The 27,277-nt window shown below is 33.7% G+C and overlaps 1 protein-coding gene across 1 annotated transcript in view; it reads right to left on the reverse strand.

Moving 5' to 3' along the window:
• The window catches only part of dpy (dumpy), a 673,297-nt gene that overhangs the window by 602,472 nt on the left and 43,548 nt on the right, over positions 1–27,277 (reverse strand). Inside the window, exon 2 of the mRNA XM_069827690.1 lies at positions 2,762–2,817. Within this exon, the coding sequence (XP_069683791.1) occupies positions 2,762–2,817 (56 nt within the window). The remainder of the gene's footprint in view (positions 1–2,761; positions 2,818–27,277) is intronic.

The raw sequence follows: 27,277 nt of genomic DNA on the forward strand, positions 1-27,277 counted from the left end.
ATACTGTACGTAATACTACCCAATTGTCTTTATATTATATAAAAATTTCTTACGGTGTCAGGTAACACAAAAAACTGAAATGTGTGTATTTTCTATAAAACAACGGGGTTAAGTAAGTCACGATAAACATTACATAGAAAATTCAATTTAATTTATCTATTTTCACAGAAAGAAAAGCAATAAATAATAAATTCTATTAAGTAACACCGAGCCCTAAAAACAGCACCTTACGCAATCCAGGATTATCTGCATGTCCGATGAAATGCTGTTACTGCAATAATTACTTTAAGTGTTTAAATATACGTTATATTTATAATTCGTCATCACGAAAAAGGATAATGATGATGATTACTGTTTGTTTGGCTAAATAGGGACTGTACTAATGAAAGTTGAAATCAACTTAGGAACTAACACAAGCATTTGCTAATTATTTTCCATAATTTTCTTGTTAAAATTCACATCTAATTCTGCATTGTCATAAAGTGTAGCCTTGTGTCATGCTATTTACATGAACAGGTGTCTCGCTATATGTGATCAGTAATTCTCATAAGAAATATAAAGTGATTGGAGAAGAAGCAGACGCTGAAAATGGCGGTTATGAATTCTAAATTGGTGCGAGAATTTCTAGTTTTTTTTTACCGTGCCATAAATGTGTAAACATCTAACATTTCGAAATTACATTTCAGTTTCATCATCAGTTAAGGTATGGAATAAGTAAATTATACGAAGAGCTATTCACCAGGACTGGACTACCTCCTGGTAACGGCCGATACGTAAGTCCGAAATGTTGTATCTGCTGCACGGTGTAAGGACCCAAAAATCTTGTACTATGCTGAACACAGTGAAAGTCTCAAATCATACTTAATGAACTTCAGAACCTTTATTGCTCACTCTATATAGTTCTTAAAATAATTAAGATTTAAGTTAAGTTAAATAAGAGAGAAAGTAATGAAAATTATACGTTTTCGATCAAATTTTAAATTACAATTGTAAATATCAGCGCGTACATTTTAAACATATCAGTATTGCATTAACTGCACTTCTGAATTAATAAATAATTTTAGTGAATTTCAATTTTATAATGAAATAGTCTATGTACCAAGTTTCTGAATATACTTTACTCGTTACTGTTAAATTACTTGTGAACACTGTTAATACCAGTATCGAGTACGTCATAGCTACTGCATGTACCCGAGATATTATGCAACACTGAAAGCTGCTGCCTACTGTCTATCTGTGACTCACAAGTTGTGAGAAAAGGGGAAACCGAACAAGGTCGTGCTATAGCATGAGAAAAGTGATTTTGCGTTGAAAATATATATAATTGGAGAGGAATAAAGCAGACGCTCTGACTATCAAGGTGACGTGCGATGGTATGCAAAATATAAACTTCTTTAAAACATAACAATACTTCCTTCTTGTGAAAGTCTTCCGAGCAATATTTGGTTGTATTGTTGTGATTTTTCATTGGACCTTATTGCACTTTTCATCTTACATATTGTGAGGATTATGAAAGAACATTACACGTACAAAAGTAGCTGAAGTGTTAGTTAATGTGGTCAGCATAACACAGTGCCAATGATTAAGACAAATACAACGCATGCACAAAACAAATTATTTACAATGAGAGAGAGATAAACTTCCAATTTCCTGCCGAGAACTTAATTGAATCCTCTAGATTCAAAACCCTCTAAAGACCATTTTGTTCAGAATTGAGTTATGCCCACATATTGCTTGCTAAAATGAATTCTAATGATTTATATAGTTTGAATTCAAAACGCCACTAAATTTGAAGCAAAAGGTTTGTTAAAAGTCACTGTTAGGTTGAAAATTCCCTATATTTTCCACCAGTTACTGTTAAAATTCTTTAATTTGTGAAAGTTGACATAGGAGATTTTGAATCTACAGGATTCAATTGCAGTCCACTGTTGTTGCCAGATCTGCTACAACTTGAGCAACTTTATATTAAAATTACATTTAAAATGTAATTAAAATGTTTTTCGAATTTAGGGATGTATACTATACTAATATTTCAAGATTTCATTTTACGATTATTAAATTTTTGTATTGTTTTAGCTTCTCAATCATAATATTGCAATGTGTTAGATATAAAAAATATCAATGTCAATTTATTCATATCTGGCATATTTAATATATAACTACATACAAAAGACTGAAGATGAAAGTTAATAAAATGAAGAAAATTGTATTTGTGGGACAACGCTGATTAAAAACACGTATCTGGTAAATACATGATTGAAGAATATGGGGGGATAAACCTAATAAGTCACATTTTACTGTTTTTACAGGAGAGAAAGTTAAAAGTTTCAAGACCTATTACAGCCTATTGTCTTTGGGTTATCATTCTTCAAATTTCTTTGAACTAATGAGTTTGTTATATTGTACAGTTAAACTACACAAATCTACACTCTATGAACTATTACATGACATCTAAAACAGAAAATCAATAATTTTAGACTTATCACGCTTTTCCCCTGTGCTCTTCTATGTTAAGACAATATTTTATAGTCATTGCACTTATTAGCTTGGCTTTAAATCGGACACTTGCAACTTAATTGTTTTAAAGTTGGAATGGCTTACAAATGTTTGTATTGAGACATAAATAACGTAAAAACTAACCATTCTTTGGCATACACTGAAAAGGCAACATACGTATTAAACATTTCAAAGCCATGCCAGCAAGTGTAATGTTATCTCAATCCCACGAACTATTCATACTGCTGACATAGGAGATACTTACATTTGTTGTGGTTAGCGACATCCACACGACTAGCGGCAATAGTAACTTCATTTTTGCTGTAACAGAAAAAAAAAGAAGACTATATTATTTTTGCTCGACCATACTATAATACGCTCATTATATGTGACGTAACTATATCTTAATGACTTACATTAAAGTACTGCTATTCATTATGTTATTGCAATTATTGATTTCCAACTAAGCATATGCGATATTGATTAATATCATATGCGCAATATCCCGCAAGCCTTGAGATATCGATCCAAAATGGCAGGCGCGAGTTTTGAAAGTGACATTGATCGAATCACTCAAATAAACTTTAACTCAACTTCAAACTTTCCACTGGGAGCCATTCCCCAGATAAATTTCACAAACTGCACAATCAACAACATGTATTTAAAATAAAATGAATTATGTGTGTTGCTTTGAGGTTAAAATTTCCATACCAAACCTTGCAAAAAATCAATAAATACGGTATGCACGCCTGCCATCTGTTGCACTACTCGAGAACACGCTGAAAAGACCCTTACATTCGTGCCATCTGTTGCACTAGTCGAGAACACGCTGAAAATACACCCATGTTCACAATTTCATTATCACTAAAGTAACAAGGTAAGATATTTATAAAAACTTAAAACCTAGACATTTAATTATGGTCGAATAAAAGCAGTAGTATGCATCTTACCTATAATGGTAATTAAAATGCTCGTATGAAAATTATGAAACTCGCTTACGTTCGTTTCATAAAATACTCGCGTCTCAATTACTATCATTATAGGCTCGTTGCGTAATATACTACAATAAATGCAAATATATTCAATATTGACACTTGGGATTTAAATATTTATGTTCTGTTTTAATGACATGAAATAAATAAAGCACAGTATTACTTACAATTACGATTAATTTTCCTCATCAAGGACAAATTGAGCATATCCTCATATATTCCACAAGTATCAAAATCATAGGTCCTCATATTTGAAAGCTATACGCATGTTCAAACTCAATGAACGTACGAAAACAATAAAAATATATTATTAATACAATGAAATCTCGTAAATAACTTAGAGGCCATCAAATACGTCTTTCGGATAAAAAAATACAATTGTTATGTGTTTACAGGTTTAATGTGTAAGTGTACAAACGAGAACTTGCAAGGCTTACTAGATCCACGTATGTCAGACCAGGTAAAGCAAGACAGACAAGTTGAAGGGCAAGTTGCCTCGGCAATGTGGTTTTCTGTCTACGCTTTTGAAAATAGAAGTCAATTCATGTCATGAATTCTCTGCATTCAATCCACTTCCGTTACAATACATTTCGAGATGTAGCACTGTTGAATATACGCTACTGTGTGTCCTCGATTTACAAAGTTCTATAGTTAGATTACAACAGTACACATCAAGTTACTTAGAAAATAATTGTAGAGATTCTTTGGACATTAAATTAAATTGCAACATTTGTTTAATATATGTATAGGCCTACATGTAAATTTAGAATTCTGACGAAAAAATCATGTCCTTATAGGCCTAACGACTATTTTTAGAATCTCAAATCAAATTCACTTCTACGAATAGCAAAATACTTTATTAAATTCTTGCAGAGTAATAGTGATTCCCATTCTTTCATGACAACAAAAACTGGACATCTTAGAAAACTTAAGGAAAAGGAATAAACAGAAAATTCTGAAATTTAATGTAGGCCTAATTCTTATAAGCCATTATTCTGTTCATGTATTAAAGAATAGTATAAGAAATTCCGATATTCGAAGAACACCGAATATTTTAAATCTAAATAGTATAATAAATGAAATACAGAGAATGAAGGAAAGAACTTGCGTTACAAACAGCAGATAATACTCGTACACAGAAGTTTATATGCTGTATAAATACGTAACGATAAGAGAAAGAAAAATGGGACGAACGAGGAAATCATGGACTGATCAATAAGATGTATGAAGGTGGCACAAACTAGGTGCGTAGATAAGAGAGTGGTTACGATTGTAATTCATAAACCTAATGTAAATAGATAATTTTAACTATTAAATAAAAGATAGCAAGGTATCACAACACGCCATTAGGATTAGCTATGCCTTCAAGATGAAGAATAAATACTTGATTGTTGTTTAGTCAACTGTCCGAAGACAGGTCTGAACCTCATAAGTGACACCAATAAAGTATCACTCATAAGGCAACTAAGCCAGGAAATAATGAGGTAGAGTGGCAAGTTTCTTTCCTCCTTAAACTTGGTTACAGATTACTTAGTAATATAAAATTGTATACTGGTAGCACATATTGTAAAAACCATGAAACAGCATTATTGTGAAAATCGAATTCGAAATATACAACTATTGTATACTCACTATACGCTTATATAGCTATTATCCATTATGTTTCAGTCTTGCTTTACTGTTTTACAGGACTTTATTGTGAATTATAATAGCCGTTAAATATTGCGTTCATTTGTTATTTAGTTTTGGGTTCAAGGTAAGTGTGTATTTCATCAGATACAGATAAAGCTGCCGGTTTTAACATTGGTCTCTAGCAGGAGCGCAATTAGTATATAGCCATGAGCAATGATTTTATATGAGCTGTTCTAGGTTGATACTGAAAATCTAATTCAATGATACTGCATTAATACACTTCAATTCATAAAATAATAACTCACTAAGCAATATGGAAATAATCAATATATATATATATATATATATATATATATATATATATATATATATATAATGTTGAACCAGATGACACGTTCTGTCTCCCATCTTCGTGGGCGTCCCACGTTTCAAAATCCTGTTAGTTTAAAGTGCATCATCCTATTGGTTATTCATTCTGTATCTATACATATGATGTGTTTATGTACCTATCAGTTAAATTGATATTTGTATTTTGTTTAGACGGAATATGAAAGGAAACAGCCTTTCTACAATCCCAAAGAATTACGTAAGTAGTTCTTTATTTAACACTTCTTCTTAACGTAGGCTGTTGTACTGTTTGCTGCAAACATAGGGCGTCGGCTTTCCCTATCGGATATCCGGGTTTAAATTCTGAGAAATCCAAACAGAATTTGTGGTATACGAAAAATAGTTTCACTGAGTACACCTTCTGATTCTGTACTTTTCCTTTAGGAACTCCTTCACTTTCGGTGGTTGCTTTTAAATGACTGGTTCCATAGTTTCCTATCTTCCCATTGAGCTTCATCCAACTCTCTTTTGATGATAATCCAGGCTACGCTTTTTTCAAAGTCACTCTAAGTCTTCCACGGTCTCATTTTCATGGATATCCTTTTGTACTGCTATAATTTCTCCACTTATTCGTAATTTACAATAATCATTGTCATAGAAACTACTGCATTTCATATTCGAAAGGTACGAATTTAAACTTTTTATAGAGGTTTTATTATTAGTCGCATATCGCGACTGAACATTGGGCTTCATTAATTGGGTTACCATTTTGCTGCCATATATTGACTACCGTGTACAACTATATATTCAAATCTCGCGAATCAATATTTGTATCTCTGTTGTATTAGAAGTGGGAAACAATGCGACATTTCCCTTTTTGAAATAACCAGATTACTAGTTATTTATGATTGACGAAATCGCTAAAAGCTGGAATGTGAGTCGAGTGTTTTACCACTGAACCACCTCGCCCGGTGATTTTGAAGTTACTTCTGTGATGAACCTTCTTACTGGACAACTGACTACAGGAAATACCAAGAGACAGCTCTGACGCCTGAATAATCACAAATGGCTCAAAGAGAGATGAAACATGGACTATAGGAATATCATAAAATGATAATGAAGAAATAGCGTAAATATTCGGAGAGAACTTACATCACAGTCAATTTCTGAATCTGCCAGAACACGAATACAATTCATTTGTTGAGAAGCTATCAAATAAAATAGCTTACTAAAATTAAGACTATTCAGTGACGAACTAAACGCTTGAGATAGGCCTCTGTGCAGAGTAATGCATATTTTATTTAAATAGTTTAAAGTGCCAAAGATAAGTTTAAAGTGCCAAAGATAATTTCAATAAGAAATATTACTTTAGGCTATTGTTGGATATTTAATAGGAGACAATTTAAAAATAAAAATTATTCAGATATAGAAATAAATGTTTCCTAATCCTTTGAATATAATTAATGTTGTTGATTTACAAATATTCGTTGAGCATATGGGATTTGTCCCTCGCAGTTTTGATGCGTTTTTATTGAAACAATGTAATTTTTAATAACGTATACAAGTATTTCGAAGACGATTAAAACAAGAAAACTTCCAGAAGTATGAAATCCCTTGCACCTCAAATACTAGGCAACGAAACATTTTCCAGTTATATAGATTACATTTTGTGAAAAATTTGCTATAATGGTGAAGTTGTTGGTTAGTTCTAGTTGCAGTTAAATGCTACGGAAACTCGAAGCTTTCAAAGAAATTGACGTAATGACAGAGAACAATTCAGGCGCCACAAACAACCGAAGGCTCTGCAATGAATCCAATTATTTTCGAACACTAATAATTACTTCACAGGTTGTGAATTCCAAGGAAAGAAATCTGCACTTAAGTACTATTAAATGAAGTCAGAGTAGAATAAGAATTTTGGAACATAAATGACTTCATAAGTATAATCGATAGAACATACTTCCGGTGATAACCACAACAGAAGTGAAAAATGCTCCTCTTATTATAGCTTTTTCAGTTCAAAATTATACAGTCACAAAATCTTACTTTAAAATTATTTCAGAATAAGAATTGAAAAAGTGAGAATGATATAGTCCAAAGTCACAGAGACAAAATTTTACAGGAGAGCGTATTGAAGGTTTAGAGTCCAAAGCTATTAGGTGCTGTATCATAATTTCTTCGGCGTATACTCATGTGACTCGTTGAGTAACTTTTATCAATATTTTAATAATAGCTTTCCCATATGTGTAAGAAATGAACTCACACAAAAAGTATAGCTTTGAACTATCTCATCCCCACCCCTTCAATTGTAAACAATCTACAGAAATTACTCATTTGTTTTCATTAATTAGCAAAAGCTAGTCTTTGGCCATGTATGAATCCATGAATATCAATATAATGGTATAATTTAGTATAATTGAAAGAAATATAATATAAAATGAGAAAAAATATTTATAAATAAAACACCTCAGAATTAATAATAGGCCTACAATATACGGTTTAAAGAACAATATCTGTTTTTACTTTAGAATAAACATAAATTTTAATGCATCATTATGTAAATGATAAATGGATATTTATTTTCTCATCTCTTTCTCTAAGAATAAAGGAAATCTAAAAAAGTGTTAGTATTTCTAATTTTCTTCTGGTTCAAATTCCAAGGAGACTTTAAACTGAAATATCTGAGAGACTACTAATATACAGGCTTATTGTGGCTGAAGTCACACCACCTTGGCAATATAACGTGTAATTTTGTATTCAAAATAGCATCAAAACGCGGAAGAAATTAAATCTCAGCATTTCATTTCAAAAAAACAAAATATGTATCGCAACCCAATCACTGCGAAAGCTTAAATTATACTGTATTAGTGGATATAAGAACGTACAGTATGTGTGTGTCCGTATGTGTATTTATATTTAACAGATATCTAAATCAAGAGGAATTGGAAAATGGAAGAAGATAATTTAAAGAAAAGAGAGAGTTGCTATTAACGTACTTTCATAAATTCCATTAGAACTCATCCTAATAAATAATCGTGAATTAATTTTCTGTTACCTTGTGCAATACTTTAATGGAAACTATGTGTTAACATTTCTCGTTTTATGGTTCTCAGCTCTCGAACATCACGGTGATTAATAAGTAATAATTATCTTATTTGACACGCTGTAAAATCCGGCAATAACATAAAAACATATTGACTGGTACACTTTTCAGACTGTCGTTTTGTTTGATTTACTTTTACATAACACGGCCTTTCACCAGCAACAGTTGCACCTCAGCACAAGAGCGAAGTGTTTAGCCAACCGTAACAGCCTGCCAATCCCTCCTCCATTTAACAGTTTTGAAAGTTTAATTGGGGCCCATGTCCGACTCTGTCAAGGCGACCGCCATGACACTCTCGCCAGAGTGACACTGCTGTGGGACGTCGCAGTCCAAATGAATTGCTAAATACCTTGAGTCTAGCCACGTGTTACCGACAGAAGGCTCACACGAGTTAAATGTCAGCAGGTAACAACACAATAGTGCGTCCTCAGAGACAGCCTTCACTTAAGCCTATGTTCAACAGTCGACAGATGTGGTCCTCCAGCTTGAGTGTGAAATGAACACTCCCTCCATTCTAAGCGAAACGTTTATCATGCTACTAGCTTACTAAAATGGATTATAATTGTTTAGCATTCTTTTCTTAACATTATTATTTCCAGACAAATACTGATTATCTGAATTGTATAAAGAAATTAAATACAATGCAGCACATTTTCTATATAATAAAAATAAAATTGAACCTAATATATTTTCAGTGTAAATTACTTGAATTTTTCTAATAGAGGATAATAAAGTGTCAGTAAAAGCCGAATATTACAATTACATATTACTTTTATAAACATTGAAACTTATAAAAACGGATTTAAAACTCATTCTATAACGGTCAGTTACATATAATTTGAAGTTTGCTCAAGGTTCAAGGCTTTCCTTTTTAGGTGAGAATACTAAAACAACAGGTTAAACCAAACTACGAGGGAGAGTCAAAAAGTAATTGTTTTATTAATTGAATATGTACAATAAAACTACAAACACTTTATCGCTTTTCAACATAGTATAACAGGAACACTTGCATTGAACGTAGTAGGGACTATGTTGAAAGTGATGAAGTATTTGTAGTCTTATTGTACATATTCAATTAAGAAAACAATTATTAAGGTTACTTTTTTACTTTCCCTCGTAGAAACGCTTTCATAAACGTCATTAAAAATCACAAAAATTGGTTACATTGCTTTTTGGTTGCAGTATTCAAATAAATACAACATATTCAACATATTCTTTACAATCCTTCACATCTGGAAGTAATTTAAAATGTAACATAGACCCTCAAGACGTTTGTGATGTAATTTTGTGAAATAATTTAGAGTTCCTGTATAAGCTAATTGTACAGAGTCAATAAGTAGCCAGTACGGTTGTCATCTGAAGAGTAGGTCTATATAAGCCACTGAAATTTACACGTTAATATCGTGTCCATTTTATTGTTCATGAGGCCATTCGATTTTTTTTTTTTAACTTTTCAATAATAAATGGCAATCATGCATTACCGTGTGGGAGAAAATGAAATTCTGCTCCAATTTTATGAAATTATAGGCCTATACTCTTATTAAATAAGACACAAAATTGTTGCTGAGATCAGTTATTACAGTAAATTTTGATTTCTGAGTCAGATATACTTAGCAGTAAATTATTATTTTATTATTATAAATTATTCTGAAAGATTTAAACCGAGTCAGAACTGTGATATTTTTAATGCAATTATTCGACAAAAAATAATAGAAATTTCATATTAACTTTTACTAATTAAGTAATATATGGATTTTTTGGCATATCCTGACAGCATTCACCATTAATTTAAAAGTGTTCTTTTAGCCGTTAGTCGTCAACTGTTGAAATTCGGCATTACCTATCGGCTATCACTTAAAGGACAATGGAAAAGAATTTTATTCCTAAGCCTAATCTCAGAATTTGTTTCATAATTGCAGTACGCCTCGAGCATGAAAAGGAAAAAAATGGGTAGAAATTACTATGAATCAAATATAAACTGATTACAAAAATGTAAATTCAAGAGACGTCTTTAATATATTAAGTTATATTACTTAAAATTTTATTAATCATTTTCTGCTGCAAGGGTTCTATGAGGACCGCATTTTACATAACGGCTGTTCGTAAAGCTGTCATACAATAAATAAATTAAAAAGTGACTCAGCAAAATCTAGAAGCTAAGAATAGTGCGAAACTAAGTTCACACAGTATATGCACATTATTCTTAGTAGATTCACGACGAGATGTTATATTTTAAGCGAGTCATGACAACTAAGTAAGATTGTAAGATTGCGATTTTTGGTAAAAAGAATTGTGACATTTCCTGAATTCCATCGCTTCGAGAACAATCCAGCAACTCCAACAGACTTCAAGTTCGGTGGGAATAGGAATGTGACTACATTAATCATGTTTTCTTTCGTCAAGGTCATGAATTCTAAGGTAGGATTGTTATACAAACATTCTACATTTTAAATGAACCATACTTTTCTGATACTTAAGGTATATGAATGCAAGAGGAAAATTTGAAATTGATCATTGCTTTGTTTTTTTTTTAAACTTGTTTAAATATTATCAAAAGAAAGACCCAATATAATATTGGACAATTACGTGTTTTCAATTGTTTATGTTGCAGTTTATTATATAGCCTACAACAGACTAAAATGGTGTCAAATACAAATTTATTGTGTAGATTTAAACAAATAGGCACATAAAACAAAACTATAGTCTTATAATATTACAGAATAGACAGAGCCTTTTGAGGACGGTAACACAATATGCCACAATGCCACTTAATTACACATCAGTACATTGGAAGCGAATATTTCAGTAATCGTTCATATATGTGGAATCTGTGAAGCCAATAAAATCAAATATTGTACATCTTCTATACAACTACTTTAATATAGAAACACAGAAAAAAAAAAACAAAAACAAAAAAATGACACGTTGAATTAACTAACTAAAATACAAAGCCAGGCGACCTTATAGGAGTAATGAACCTTGATTACATAATCTCTAGAAATTGTAGTTTTTCTGTGAAATGTCGTGGAGGAAGTTTTCCATTACTTCGGAAGAGATTAATATAAGTAGTCAAGTGTGCTAGAAATGACATTAAGTTAGAAATAAGGACCTTAAGTCAGGAATAAGGATCTGATTCACTGTACTAAAGTTAACTAAGCTTATCTGTAATCTCAGAATTAAGAAGAATTTCTGAAACCCTGGACATTTTACTAGCTAACACTACTCACATATTTACTAACGTAAGCTTGAAAGTCTGAAATTGAAAATCAACAGGCCTATGATAGCCGTATATATAGGCCTACTGTATATAGATTCAAGTAGGATGGATATATTTGCATTCCTGAACATTTACAACCTCAACTAGTCAATTTTAAAGACGGTGTTGCTAATATATATGAGAGGTCGACATATAGGCCTATTTCCCACTTCAAGCAACCGACCTTAACCTAAAAATATGAACATGTGAAACACATAACACAATCCGTATTTAATATATTCGTAAAATAAGCCCTATGAAGTGATTCAAATTATTATTCTTATTCCGTTTTCTAAAGATTAGGAAGGTGCAAAGTCACTGCCTAGAATAACATCAACTTTCTCCCAGGATTCGAACCCGGGTCTGTCACAATTTAAGCCGAAGAACAACGAAGAACATATTAATTAAAAATAAATTTCAGTTGAAATTCGTAAGAAAAACTGTTCTTATGCTTTGTTAATTTTTCTTTGTATGCGTATAAAGTATTAGTTGGGAGATTGGAGGGAAAAAGACCTTTGGGGAAGCCGAGACGTACATGGGAGGATAATATTAAAATGGATTTGAGGGAGGTGGGATATGATGATAGAGACTGGATTAATCTTGTGCAGGATATGGACCGATGGCGGACTTATGTGAGGTCGGCAATGAACCTGCGGGTTCCTTAAAAGCTATTTGTAAGTAAGTAAGACACAATAAAAATGACTTAGACGGAAAATATTAATTATTTTCAAATCTTTATCAGATAAGCTGACAATGAGTTAAGGAATGCTCTTACTTTTATAACTAGGAAGTTGTGATGGTTTTTAATTAGTGAAACATCTCAGTTAAGCCTCGGTCCCACATGCTGAGAGTTAATACTGCGGAATAGTATCTTAGAGGCTCAGGGTTTGCTCTCACGGAAGTACGGCAAGAACAATGTCAGCTGGGGATTGTAACTGTCTCAGGGCCACATACTGTGTGGGCACCGCTACCCTTGGCGCCTAACAATTGTGTGTTGGTGTTAAACTATGAAATTCTCTAATTATTCGAGGCGAGAAAATGACGGAACTTCAGTCCCTTAAAAACGCTTTAAATTATTTATAAGATAAAATAAATAGTATATTTCTATATTAAATTAACTCCCGTATTTAAGATAAACTAGTCAATGAGATTGTCCACACCTGTGGAGTAACGGTCAGCGCGTCTGGCTGAGAAACCAGGTGGCCCGGGTTCGATTCCCGGTCGGGACAAGTTACTTGGTTGAGGTTTTTTCCGGGGTTTTCCCTCAACCCAATATGAGCAAATGCTGGGTAACTTTCGGTGCTGGACCCCGGACTCATTTCACCGGCATTATCACCTTCATCTCATTCAGACGCTAAATAACCTAAGCTGTTGATAAAGCGTCGTAAAATAACCTACTAAAAAAAATCAATGAGATTAAATGCACACGATCATACAGTAACTATTTCACAAAACTAAATAGGCCTACTGAATCATGAATGAGACATACTGTACTTTCCAATGTGCATTTCATTCATCAACGAATAAAGAAACTAGTCAAAAGTAGTGTCAAACGACTTGTCTAATATAATTTTACTCTCACTCACCAATTTAAATTCCTTAATTGGGCCTAGTAAATACTATGTAATCACGCAGATGAAATAAGCTAACGTTATACGTTTTGTACTCATTCTTGACTCAGAAACGCCAATTGGGACCGAAGGATTTCCTATTCCAGAAATTGATTTAACTGCAAAAATTAGTGTTCTGTACTGCTTTAATGACTCGTATTTCAGATATTACATCTTGAACGAAACATTTTTTATTAAATATTAGCATAGGCCTAATGAACACAAACTTTTCTTTTAGAATGTACAGTATATCCCAGAATTAAAAATGTCAGAAACGAAAATGACACTTAAAATTAACATATGATAACATAGTAATTTGGTGATGTTATGTTGGTAAATCGTGTTTGTATTATGAGTTTGCTTGAGGTTAAGGAGTGGTTGAACAAACTAAAGTGAACTTCAAACTCATGTCAAGATTTATCAAGATTATTGAAATGATGTGTATTAAGAAAAAGAAGAAGATCCCAGTGAGTAAAGCCGTGTGAAGGTTGAATTTTAAATAGGTATAGCGATTTTTGTTTTGTGTAATTAGGGAGAGGAGTTAGTAAAGTGTTAGTATAATGATTTTAAATAGGGTATACATTTAAAATTTAAGAATGATATTTTGAAAGAGTAATAATGAACAATAGAAAATACTGTATGAAAAATAGTAGATTGTTGCAATGACTTGAAACATATAAAATGTAAAAGGCTAAAGTAAGAAGAGTAATATGGGATGTAGGGAGACCGCAATTATAATAAATTATTTTAGGAAGAATAGAATGCAGGAGTGGAGTAAGTGGAGTGTGATCTGAGAGTAGTAATAACCGATGGTGGATATTTAAGATTAGTAAGGAGAAATGGACTGTTTGGAATTAATTTAATATCAAGATTAGTGGAGTTATTAGTTACTCTGACTGTCGGGATTTCACATTAATTGTAGAAAAATGTAATAGAAAGTTATGGTGGAACCCGTATATAGGAATGTGGTGGTATATCGTAACTGTTATAAGGATAATTCACGAGGATTTACCGTCCTTTACGGAGCTTATTTCCGAAGACATTCTGAGCAAAAAAGTCTTATAAACATGGGTCCTATTCTCTATATTTACAGAGTTACGTTTCGTTATTGGAACGCATTGCTTTGAACGCGTGATCTTGGTCTGCGTGCAGTCAGCAGCCAACGCTAGCGCTACGGAAATCAAAAATAGCCGTATGCAGTTACGTAGAGCGACGAGTGCCGTTCACAAGCGTGCGGCCAAGTGTACTCAAGCGGACGGCGACATTTTAAAAATGTGTTGTAAACTCTCCAAGACTAAATTAGGATGCACTTTGAACTGCAAATAATTAAGTGGGTGGAAATGGTGTGATTTGTAATAATTGTTGTGACAAGTACGTAAGAATAATGTAATTTTCTAGTTAAAAATAGAAAAAGATGTCTGTACGAAGCAACTAAGGAGTTCACAGCAGATTTTTAGCTTCATAATACTTGCCAATTAAAGAAATTATACTTCTGAATGGTTAATTCTCTATTTATATTATTCTTATATCTTCAAACTAAAGAAAAAAACGTATTTTACAAACAACTTTAAATCAGTGTAACTCTGAAAATATTGATAATAGGAACTATGTTTATATGACATTTTTTGCTCAAAATGTCTTTAGAAATAAGCTCCGTATAGGACGGTAAATCCTTGTTAATCACTCTGTATATGTTGATGACAATAAATATTATCATTATCATATTCCTGAATTATGACTTGGAAAATCGACATCAAATTATGAATAATTCTACCTGAAAATTGGATTCTTGATGATATAAAAAATCTACTGAAATATTTTACCCACAATGAAGTCCGAGTTTTCCAAATCGCATTAAAAGAGTTTAAAATTTCCCTGATTTTATTCGCTAGAAATGATTTTATGTAAACAAGTGGAACAAAGTAAAGTACAAGATTACTGTTTTTTTTTTCTTGAATACAGTGTGAAATTTAGACGGTATGAATATAAGGTACCGTAATATATAAGGTAAATTACTGTTATAATCCCTGCTAGGTTCTTTTTCATAAATGGGAATTCCATTATAAACGGACTCTCTGGAGTTTTTATGAATCTAGTTTAGCTCAATATGAGATCTGGTATTAAAGTTTATCGCTTTTATCTTTTCAAAGTTGATAGAGAACTGTATGATCACCGGACAAAAACACTGACCTGCTTTGTAATAACCGTATATTATGCAAAAGCATGTTCATCGTAAAGATGTAACAATCTGTTTGGTTACAGAATACGGCAATTAGCAGCTGAGGAGTAGGCCACCTGCAAGAGCACGACTGTGAGCGTACGGCTCTCCATTATGTTCAAATTATCGTGTCAGCAGAACTTTTCACCAGTTGTGTACATGTCCACGGGCTCATTTCACGGGATCTGTAATCTGTTACTAAATATTCTTACCTGAAGAGCAAATGCTTTACTATAGTTGGTGCTTCTTTAGTAATTGGGGTAACATGCGGACAATATTTCGCTTACGGGCCGAAATAACTTCAAGTGATCTCATATCCACGATAAAAGAAAATCGACTCAAGTCGCAACAAGATAATGACTACTTTTAGTTCCTTCCAAAAAACATAATCTTAAGATTCGACATGCCAATTAGTTTGTGCTCCAAAACAAACTAGTTAAACCTAATAGTTTTTGGAAATTTTCGTCAAGAAATTCCACATGAAACAATATTTCTGTTGACATTATTATATGATTAATCGATAATAAATTGGGAAGGGACATGCGGTAGCGTTACAACTAGGGTGTTACCACAGTTTAGTACATACAGTCACGTAGTTTGAGTTGATGAGGGTACTAGGAACAATAGTCTCTGCCGGTACTGTTGCACATTGTATGTGATGAGGCATTAGTAGCGATCCTAGCGGTTAGCAACTATCTATTGTTGCATATTCCCTACGTATTGAGCTTTGTGACTATATGTGACTATATAATAGACTGTGGTGTTACGCTGCAAAGTCAGAAGGTAGGGGCTTCAATTTCGGATCGAGTCATGGATTGTCTCAGGCATGTTCAACGCGGGTATTTCTAGCCTTTAAACGAGGTGCAACAGAGACGTATAATATCTTTTAAGCGTGTGCCTGCATGCGATTCTGACATTCTACATCACTGTTGAACCTCGTTTAAAGGCTAGAAATGCCAACATGCCTGATCTAATCCTTCCGGTCGGTCGCCTTGGCAGCTCAGTTGGCAGAGTAGTGGCTTACGATGGTTCCGGTCCCGTTTTCGAATACCAGTCATGGTAGAATCGTATTTGCGGTGAGCAAAACGAAGACTCCTGAGAGTTTTTCGCAGAGTTTTCAGTTTCCGTCCATCATTTCATCGTCTCTCCATTGCAGTATTCATTATCAACATAATAGCATTAATCAAAATGGTAACTGCTGTAAATGGTGTAAAGATGGCATCAGCGTAAGGACGAGTAGTACGTTTCGAGGGTGTGAAAGGGCACTATATTGGAACTTCATCGGAACCTTAAACCTACATGGCTGAATCAACAGATAGTAGCATATAGCTGGATCACGATATCTAAAAAGAAAGCCGCCGTCCTGATTTCAACAAGCATTCATAATGCACAAAACCCGTTACTTTAGCCTACGGGTATCTCCTCCACACAAAGAAAAAAAATCCCTCCGGCTCCACTATGACCCTGGGCTTTATTTAGCTTCTAACAGAAATGAGTACCAGGGATTTCTGGGCAAAGGTATCAGACACATAGCACTGATGTCCCTACCGCTACTAATGCTGATCATTTAGAAAAGATGGGAGCCTTAACCTTCTACTACCCTGTAAGCCTCCATGGCGTATAAGAAGGATAATTTTGCCTTTTTCTATAAAATAGAATAGAAAATATACTATTTTACTAAATTGTAAGATAATGTCTGTGCTAAAATTATTACACGAAAGTAAGTTATGAACAATAACTAATGGAGACAAATTTACAGGATAATTCGTAAAAGCAAAATTCAGGACTTAACAGATATAACAATACAAATGTGTGACTGAAACACAAAATTAGACGAATTAAAATGTTTAATTTAAATAATATAAAAAACATAGATTAGTCATGTGTCTCACGTAAAATTAATAGTTATTTATGGTACTTGTGAGGTAAGTGTATCTTTATTGCGCGAGTGGAAAGATTTAAGCACTAGATGTCAGCCGAGTGCTTAAATTACACGAACGCAATAAAGATCACGCTCACAACTACCATACGTACTTTTATCCATGACCATAAAAAAATTCTGTTTTATAAAATAAAATATGTTGAAAATAAGTCCTCATATAATCAGATATCATGGCATGGATTTTAGAATTGATACGCGTACTAAGTAAATTATGATGTAGAAGGCCATGAATAGTGAAGAATGGTATCTAAGGCATTGGATTAATAACAAATTTGTTCCGTGGAAAAATGAGTGATTCCAGTGGTGAAAGTTTGCCAGAAGAAATGTATACTTATCTAAAAAAATGTTAAAATTAAAAACAAACTGTTTGAGAAATAAATGCTTAAATGCAAGCTACTTCAGTTAGCAGATACCTAAACATTAAGCATGGTGACTATTATGATGTTAATATATTATTACAGTTACATTGTTATCATTATTATTATTATTATTATTATTATTATTATTATTATTATTATTATTATTATTATTATTACTAAATATAACGCTTAAAAGATCGCTCAAAGACGTTCCGAAATCTGGACATTTGAAATATCTTATCATAGATTCTATGACATAGAACAACATAAGCTATAAATTATTCAAGGAAATAATTAAATTTATACTGATAATGCTGCATAGGATAAAAATGAAGAACAGACACAAAAATATTAAATTTACAATTTTCAAAACAAAATAGGCCTATATGAATGTCGATAAAAAGTGGGTGTTGGAGAATATACAATAACTTACTTACTTACTTACAAATGGCTTTTAAGGAACCCGAAGGTTCATTGCCGCCCTCACACAAGCCCGCCAGCGGTCCCTATCCTGTGCAAGATTAATCCAGTCTCTATCATCATACCCCACCTCCCTCAAATCCATTTTAATATTATCCTCCCATCTACGTCTCGGCCTCCCTAAAGGTATTTTTCCCTCCGGTCTCCCAATATACAATATAAAATAAACAATAACAGATGACCAAATACAGTATTGCCACACATCCAAAAAGTAAAGACAGATATATATATATATATATATATATATATATATATATATATATATATATATATAGGCCTAAATACCACTGGAAGGATGACCCGGGCTAAACTTTGAAATCAGAATAGACTAACAATCCAATCTTGCAGGTGATTAAGCGTATTGTTGTTAAAATAACAGTTTCTATTTTATTGTCTTTGTTATTCCAAGTACTACATGTAGAGAAGAAGCTCCCCAGGACTAACAATAAACGAATACTACAACTTTATCGTGACTCGACAATGAGCTTAATTAATAACGCAACTGCTTCCGAAAATGAAGTACGCCAGAGGCCAGAAGAACCGTCACGATGCCGATACTTGCCGATAAGCCAAGAAATATTTTCTGAATAAATTTTTATGCATAAGAAGCGTCTCAAATATTCTTAGTTTGGGATTTTGAATTACAGCCAAATCATATCCTTTAAGAGCACATTCCTCGCGTAGAGTCGATGTTGTACGAAAGCCAATGAACTTACAACTGAAAATTCAGTGGTCCGTAGTGATTTAAATATTACGGAGGAGTTTGGGAGGAAACGGAGTGCGGACTGCTGAACTCGACGTAGCCATGTCATTGACATCTCTGACCAAAGTTACTACAAGATATCCAGGGCGCAAAACTAAACGACAGAATTACACGGTGAAATGGTTATGTAGAGTTTGTAGGTTACAAGTTGTGCCTATTTTTTTTTTCGATTCTTAGCGAAACTGAATCAGTGAAATTGTTGGTTGTCTGCCGATTCGTTTTGTAAACCGCTGACGTTCGTGGCAGTAATTGCTATCCTTCTTATTTTCAACTGGAATGAAATCTCTTTTCACTTTCCTCCTTCGGTAGAAAATATAAAACCTATGTCTTCTTGATTTCAGATGACACGCCATGGCTTACTTAGAATTAAATGAATAAACATCTTAATTTCGTTGTAGTATAAGGCACCTCTGTTACGCATCTGCACTGCGTTCATACGCAACTATTGCATCCACTAATAATTTATTATCTACGTTCAAGAATTGAGTTCTCTGGCCTGTTCCGTCTTCACTCATGTAAGAATCATGAACTTCAGTTATTCATAAATAACGGGACTCGTAGACGATGTATCAGCATGGCTCAAAGCCATCGTTTGAGACAACACAGGACAAAGAAAAGACTAACACATACCCGTTTGAATAGGAACTAGATAATTGTCAACATCCCTTCCGGGAATTGGATCTCGGTCCTCTGGATCTTTATAGGTGGAAACTCTACCGATTTATATGTATGTATGTATGTATGTATGTATGTATGTATGTATGTATGTATGTATGTATGTATGTATGTATGTATGTATGTATGTATGTATGTATGTATGTATGTATGTATGTATGTATGTATGTATATATGTATGTACGTATATATGTATGCATTTTTATTGGGTTATTTTACGACGCTGTATCAACATCTCAGGTTATTTAGCGTCGGAATGAAATGAAGGTGATAATGCCGGTGAAATGAATCCGGGGTCCAGCACCGAAAGTTACCCAGCATCTGTTCGTATTGGGTTGAGGGAAAACCCCGGAAAAAACCTCAACCAGGTAACTTGCCTCGACCGGGTTTCGAACCCGGGCCACCTGGTTTCGCGGCCAGACGCGCTGACCATTACTCCACAGGTGTGAACTGTATGTATGTATGTATGTATGTATGTATGTATGTATGTATGTATGTATGTATGTATGTATGTATGTATGTATGTATGTATGTATGTATGTACACATTATAATTATAGGCCTATATACAATTTCTACACAACACAATCTAGTTTCATAATATTACAAAGGAAATCATCCAAATGACCATACAGAATGGATGGTAACCTCTGCACCAAAATGAAACTGGTAATAGATCGTGAGGAGATATTTGAAAAATGTAAATAAGTTTTTTTTTTCTAACATTCATCGTTATGTTTCTATGAAGAATTTGGCAACATTACGGCTGCTGCAATAACTCTATGCAATCGCGACCTGCACTCCTTACCTTTCCGTCCCTCTCTGCTGTACTCAGTCGGTAAGACGCGACGTGCGGTGCGTTGCAAGATTTATTTCAACGATTTTCGCTATTATTAAATTTAAATTCATGGCTAAACGGTTTAATTTGCAAAAAAAAAAAAAATAAATAAAAAGATTCAAGACATTAACTGTTCAGATTATTTTTACCTATCTGCTTGTATAGCAATCAGCCATTTCTCTCGGGCCGGTCATTAGCCTACGGCTGCAAACATTGGGTAAAGACTATTTTTTTCTGCTTAACGGTGCTTCATCGAAGGAAAAGTGTAATAAGAGTTTTGTTATATTTAACATGGAGAATCAACTCTTAAATTTTGGTGCAGAGGTCACCATCCACTCTGTATACAGTATCATATTTGCACGTTGAAAATACGGGTTAAATTTCCGGCTATTATTAGGAATAGGCCTATATGGTAAAGTCAATCTTGAGGTAGGTTTTATTCCAGTTCATCTACTTGTTCCTACATTATTATACTTAGTCAAGACCACCATCAGAATCTTCATTTCATAATTATTTATACATTATTTATCTAATTAGCGAAAACTTAAAATGGATATATATATATATATATATAATACCGTAATGTTATAATGTAAATATAAGGGAAAGAATCGGTCACTAAAGTTCCTGGAAGTAAAATTAATACTAAATAGATCTCTAGAAATTAATTTTTATTTCGCATTACTTCAGTGGTACCAGTTGTGGCGTAATGTTGAATACAAAAAATGCATTATTGATGCAAAGAATCCATCTCTAAGATATTAAATCGAACCATAAATATTCTCCAGTTCTATTACAGCTGTCTTAATGCGTACTCACTTGCAATTTCGTTCAATTTTAATGCTGTAACTGAGCCATCCTTAGTCATGTCTCTTGCGTCATATTTACCCAACCGATCAAAAAGACGTAAATCATTTCACTTTCTGATTGCTTTATAGTGTGATACGGGCAGAAAGGCGATCCCATTATACGAGTCTGAACAGCTGTGGCATACATTTATTTCCCTACATTTTAACTGTTGTCGGATACAGGCTAATGAATAAACACGATATATCCTTTAGCTTGACTTCCTATTCTTTCAACATGTGAGTGCGTTACTCCGCTCGGACAAGTGCACCAGTTACGAAAACCACAGAGGTTACCGCAATTGAGAAAACTTTCTTATTGGGAATGAGTTCATTTTTGCAAAGGGACTTTCGTGCACCATTTAAACCTGCTGACAGTCTTCATCCTCCTACTGGTTTTACAGGTGGTAATTACATCTAGCTTTCTCCAGAGGAGTGCATAATTCCATTATCCTCGTCACTATTGAGAAGAATCTGTATGAGTTTGAAATGACGCTCTTTCATTCAGCAACGCCCATCACGATTTCAGAGAGGGAAGTGAACGCGCTACCAAAGTATTTCTTATTCAGACCTTAATAACACACGAAGGCGTAAGTATGCAATTTTGAAATACGTATAAGGCTCGTATTAGAAAGTGATGTTACTTATTCACACAACAGTTTCATTGAAACTGGTGCTTGCAGTGAAAAATGTTAACACATGGCTGCTACAGTACTCAAGTTCAAGTATTCAAAACACCAGTACCTTTGGCTTCTGTGTAGAATGTATGTGAACTGACTCTTGAAACTACAGATATTCACTTTGATGTCTTTATTCAATCGACATATACAGGGTGTAACTAAAATGTACATCAAAACTTTGGGACGTAGGTATTCCTCTCAAAGAGTGGATGGATAAATGTTATATGGACATTGGTCCGGAAACGCTTTGTTTCCTTGCTACAGCCCTTGTTATACAACACTACTTATATTGATGGGGTACATTATGAAATAAAAATAACATACCACATGGAAATATCAATGTTTGAGCCGGTATTGCTGGTGACGTTCTTGTGGGACCTCATATTCTTTCACCCAAGCTCAACGGAGAAAGATGCAAAGAGTTCTTAGAATACACCTCACCTGTTCTGTTACACCATTTGTCGTTAGCAATACGAAGACACACGTACTTCATGTACGATGGAGCTTCTGTTTAATTCAGTGTCAATGTTCGTCGATTTCTAAATCAAAGGTTCCGTGACATACGGATAGGTAGAGATGGACCAATACTTGACCCCTGAGCTCTCCAGACCTAAACTCACTGGCCTTTTTTTGTGATGTAATTTAATAGAGCTTGCAAATGAAACCCAGGTGAAATACGAAAAGAGTCTTCGAGCCCGTATTTTGGAAGGCTGCGAGACAAAACGATATTCTCCAGGGATATATCAGCGCATCAGAAATTGAATGCGACGATGGGTTGATTTTCATGTGATATGCTATTTTTATTTCATAATGTACCGCATCATAAAATGCAAGCAGAGTTGTAGAAAAAAAGGGCTGTAACAAAGGAAATAAAGCTTTTCCGGACCAATGTTCAAATAAAAATTTTTCATCCTCTATATAAGAGGAATATGCCCCTAAAGTTTTGACATACATTTTAGTTACATTCTTATATTCGTTGAGTAAATCAAGTTAACCCTGTTCATCCTTGGAAAGTCTAAGCTGAGAGAATTATATTCGTTTGTCGCGAGTATCGAAGCTTGTCTTAGGTGCTGTCGTCAATCATAGGGGTTTCATGTGAATACTTGTCATAGGAGTTTTATGAAGTTTCTATGTTGAAAATATGACGTTTATTTTTTATTTATGTAGGTTATTTTACGACGCTTTATCAACATCTTTGGTTATTTAGCGTCTGAATGAGATGAAGGTGACGATGCCGGTGAAATGAGTCCGAGGTCCAGCACCGAAAGTTACCCAGAATTTGCTCATATTGGGTTGAGGGAAAACCACGGAAAAAACCTCAACCAGGTAACTTGCCCCGACCGGGAATCGAACCCGGGCCACCTGGTTTCGCGGTCAGACGCGCTGACCGTTACTCCACAGGTGTGGACAATAAGACGTGATGAAGTAGTTTTTCACTGTTCTCTGTATTGGCGATAGAAATGATGTAGCATTTTGAAGAAATTGTGGAGAATAGCAGGGTCCGAAACGCCAAACATCTCTGTTGTCCACTGTCCTACTTCCAATTCTAAAATTTTCACCGTTTTAATCAGCCCGACTAGATGTCTTCTGGGCCGTCTAATTTTCGTCTTTCAGAGTAGCCCACTTCATTGTTTATTTATGCAGTCGTCTGTTAGGCAATTTTTTATACAAAGGCATCAAACTAGCTGCAATTTTTCTGTACTTTTCACAATATTAAGATCGACTATGTACCCATAATTTCGTTTATTCTATCGTTTCGAACTGATTAATTTAAGTATTTTTCTAGTCTTTTGAAAAAGTTCATATATGTGGCGATTGATTTTTAATCATCTAAATTGTATCACATAAGTTATTCTTTTAATTACGAAATTGTAATTTTTTTATTTCCTGTTATTCGTTATATTTTAATGTTTTACTTATAGGCGCTTTAACTGAACTCAACTGTATGCTGGGGATGGTACATTGGATTTCCCATTTTACTGCCACCTACTGGTCACCTGAAGACTATGGTTTCATGCCTCGCGAATAAGTATTTATATCCTTCCTAGGGAGGTAGTTGGAACCAATCCGGCATTTGCCTTTTGGAGTAACCAGATTTTTATTTATTTAATATCGAGGAAACCACTAAAACCCCAGATTCGCCAACCTTGGGATTTGAACTCAGGACCTCCCGAATGCGAACTAGAGTTTTATCACCGAGTTACCTCGCCCAATGTTCGTTATACAGTATTTTTAACCTATAGAATAGAGTTTGTAGCACTGATTATTTGTTTATATTTCATTTCCCCATCTTATGTACCGTCATCATTTATACTGTTTAAAAATGATTGTAGTCATTTTCTGATTTTCATATGTGAATGCTAAATCTTCCAGAAAGAGGCCGAATAATTGTCATAACCAAATGTAATATGCGAAAAGAAATAATGATTTTGTTAGCAAGCATGAGAGTGTCTGGATCTGTTCTCAATTAATAGAGATATCTCAGAAGAGGAAATAGCTGTCTGGTACATGCACTCAAACAATACTTCGGTTCCTATGATTGGGATATTCCAAGATAAAAAGCCGCGGACTAGTCCTGTTAGCATTCCTGGCAGTGTGTAAGACATTCTACTCTGCTAACAGCCCGTCTACTTGCGCATGCATTCCTTTGTCTTTTGATTGTTCGAATGCATGATGGATGCACGTGAACAATTAAGTAATTAAGCTGGTTTCACCTCATTATTTAGCTCTTCCCTACCGCACGAAATAAGGAAAGAAACTTGCATGACGACGTTCTATGTTTAATGTATTCCAACCGAAGGCAGAAGAGCTACTCTCTAGCCAGAGGTTACACGATATTATGCTTTACAGTGGATGTTACATTAGCTCAGTAGTTGCCAAGAATTCTAGAGAAAAAGCTAAACAACTGATCACCATTTTCAGCTCCAATGAAACATTTATTACGCCATGCTGAACGTACAAGTATCATCCACCAAATGCAATGAATTATTAAACAACTTGTTACACTTGTTACGGTCACTTAAGTCGAGACAGAAAGAAAAGTATACTCTTTTTATAATAGACACAATTAAACTAGCGTACATTCAGGAGCCTACTCATTTTACTTGGAAGACCGTTCGTAAAAAGGTGAACAATAAATATTTTCTCGTTCTTGCCTAAAATTTAAATCACAACTTCGTGTATTTATCTCTACTAACAACCAAGCTAACACTTTACCTATAATCACCATATTTATTAATATATAATATAAATACTTATATATTAATAATAATAATAATAATAATAATAATAATAATAATAATAATAATAATAATAATAAATGTTATATTTATCTCTCTCATTAATGTAAGACATTTTTCAAATGACGTGAGGAGGTACAAATAGGATTTCTTATAGTTACCATATCTTAGCATATTATGGTACTTTTAAGAATGTTTGTCCCAGTTACCACAATATTATATTATTATTATTATTATTATTATTATTATTATTATTATTATTATTATTATTATTATCATTCATGTCGACTGGTTTGCGCAGTTGGTATAGCGCTGGCCTGCTATGCCCGAGGTTGCGGGTTGGATCCCGGGCCAGGTCAATGGCATTTAAGTGTGCTTAAATGCGACAGGCTCATGTCAGTAGATTTACTGGCACGTAAAAGAACTCCTGCGGGACAAAATTCCGGCACACCGGCGACGCTGATACAATCTAAGCAGTTGCGAGCGCGTTAAATAAAACATAACGTTTCATCATTTCCTTTCGTTCATTCATTCAGTGTAGGGCAGGTCTTTCACTGCAAACCCAGCTTTCTCCAATCTTTCCTATTATTATTTTTATTGTTGGTATACGTCACTATACAAATCCTAACCTTTCCGGTTTAAATAGACCAAAATGAACGTCAGTTAATTATTTTAACCATTTTATCTTCTTGTTTTATTTAAGCTTTGGACGAAAGTACTATCCAGAAGTTTTTTTTTTACATTAACACGAATATGTTGTCATTGATTATGTTGAGTTTCATAGAATAATGTTGAGAATTATATTATTATTATTATTATTATTACTACTATTATTATTATTGTTGTTGTTTTTTTGTTGTTACATAACTATAGACCTAATAGTATTCTTTCCAAGACACTAAATGACTAATATCTATTGAGATTTAATAATTCATATTAGTCTAATAGATGACATTTTAGCAGGTTTCTTTCTTCTAGATATAAAGATCGTACTTTCAGCTTCTATAATAAATACTGTATCTGTGCACGTGTCTTAGGAATACAGTACCCCATCAGGAAGTCCGATAACTGGAATATCAGAAAATACCACAATTCTAAAAATCACTATCTCACGACACGAATTAGTCAAGGTCTATTCCGGTTAAGAAGGTGTTCGAATAGTTTATTGTATCATTCTAGAGTTTCTTTGAACAAAATATGTTTCTTCATCTTGTGGGGACTATATGTTTTCTTCAACATTTACAGCTACTAGTGTCCGACCTATGTGGTTAATATTGAAGAATAGGTCAAGACTTTTCGAAAAAAAATTGGTTTAGTCCTCAAGTAAAACCACTAATAACAAATATTAAAATAATTGTTCATATAAATGTATTTAAATCTGTTTGGCTTCATCCTTAAAACGCCCTCTTTTCAATTAATTATATTTCTCTACTATCGACATCAACCTGGTTGCGGTTGTGATCTCTAGGTGAATAGTGAGCAATTGATTTTAGCAATTTTCCATTTCGTTTATTTAAATTCTTTAGTAGTAGTAAGAGCGATAAGAAATCAGTCTGATCATTGAACTCCAAACAAAAATCATAACAAGTTCAAGAAATCCACCAAAATGTTCTATAATTTTGAAACTATAAATATAATACTTAAGAAATTGCAAATTAAGATATCCGATGAAGTACGACATTCTTCTATGAAAGGCCAGTCCTGTGTTTAATAATTGTATTTCTTTTTAAACGAGTTCTTAGTCTTCTTTCCATTTATGGTTACCGATCAGCCTAGGCTGCGAATTCCATTAACAGACACATTTTATGAAGTAATGAGAGATA

Source organism: Periplaneta americana, chromosome 1 (genome assembly GCF_040183065.1).
Source record: "Periplaneta americana isolate PAMFEO1 chromosome 1, P.americana_PAMFEO1_priV1, whole genome shotgun sequence".
In the NCBI taxonomy this organism is placed as follows: domain Eukaryota; kingdom Metazoa; phylum Arthropoda; class Insecta; order Blattodea; family Blattidae; genus Periplaneta; species Periplaneta americana.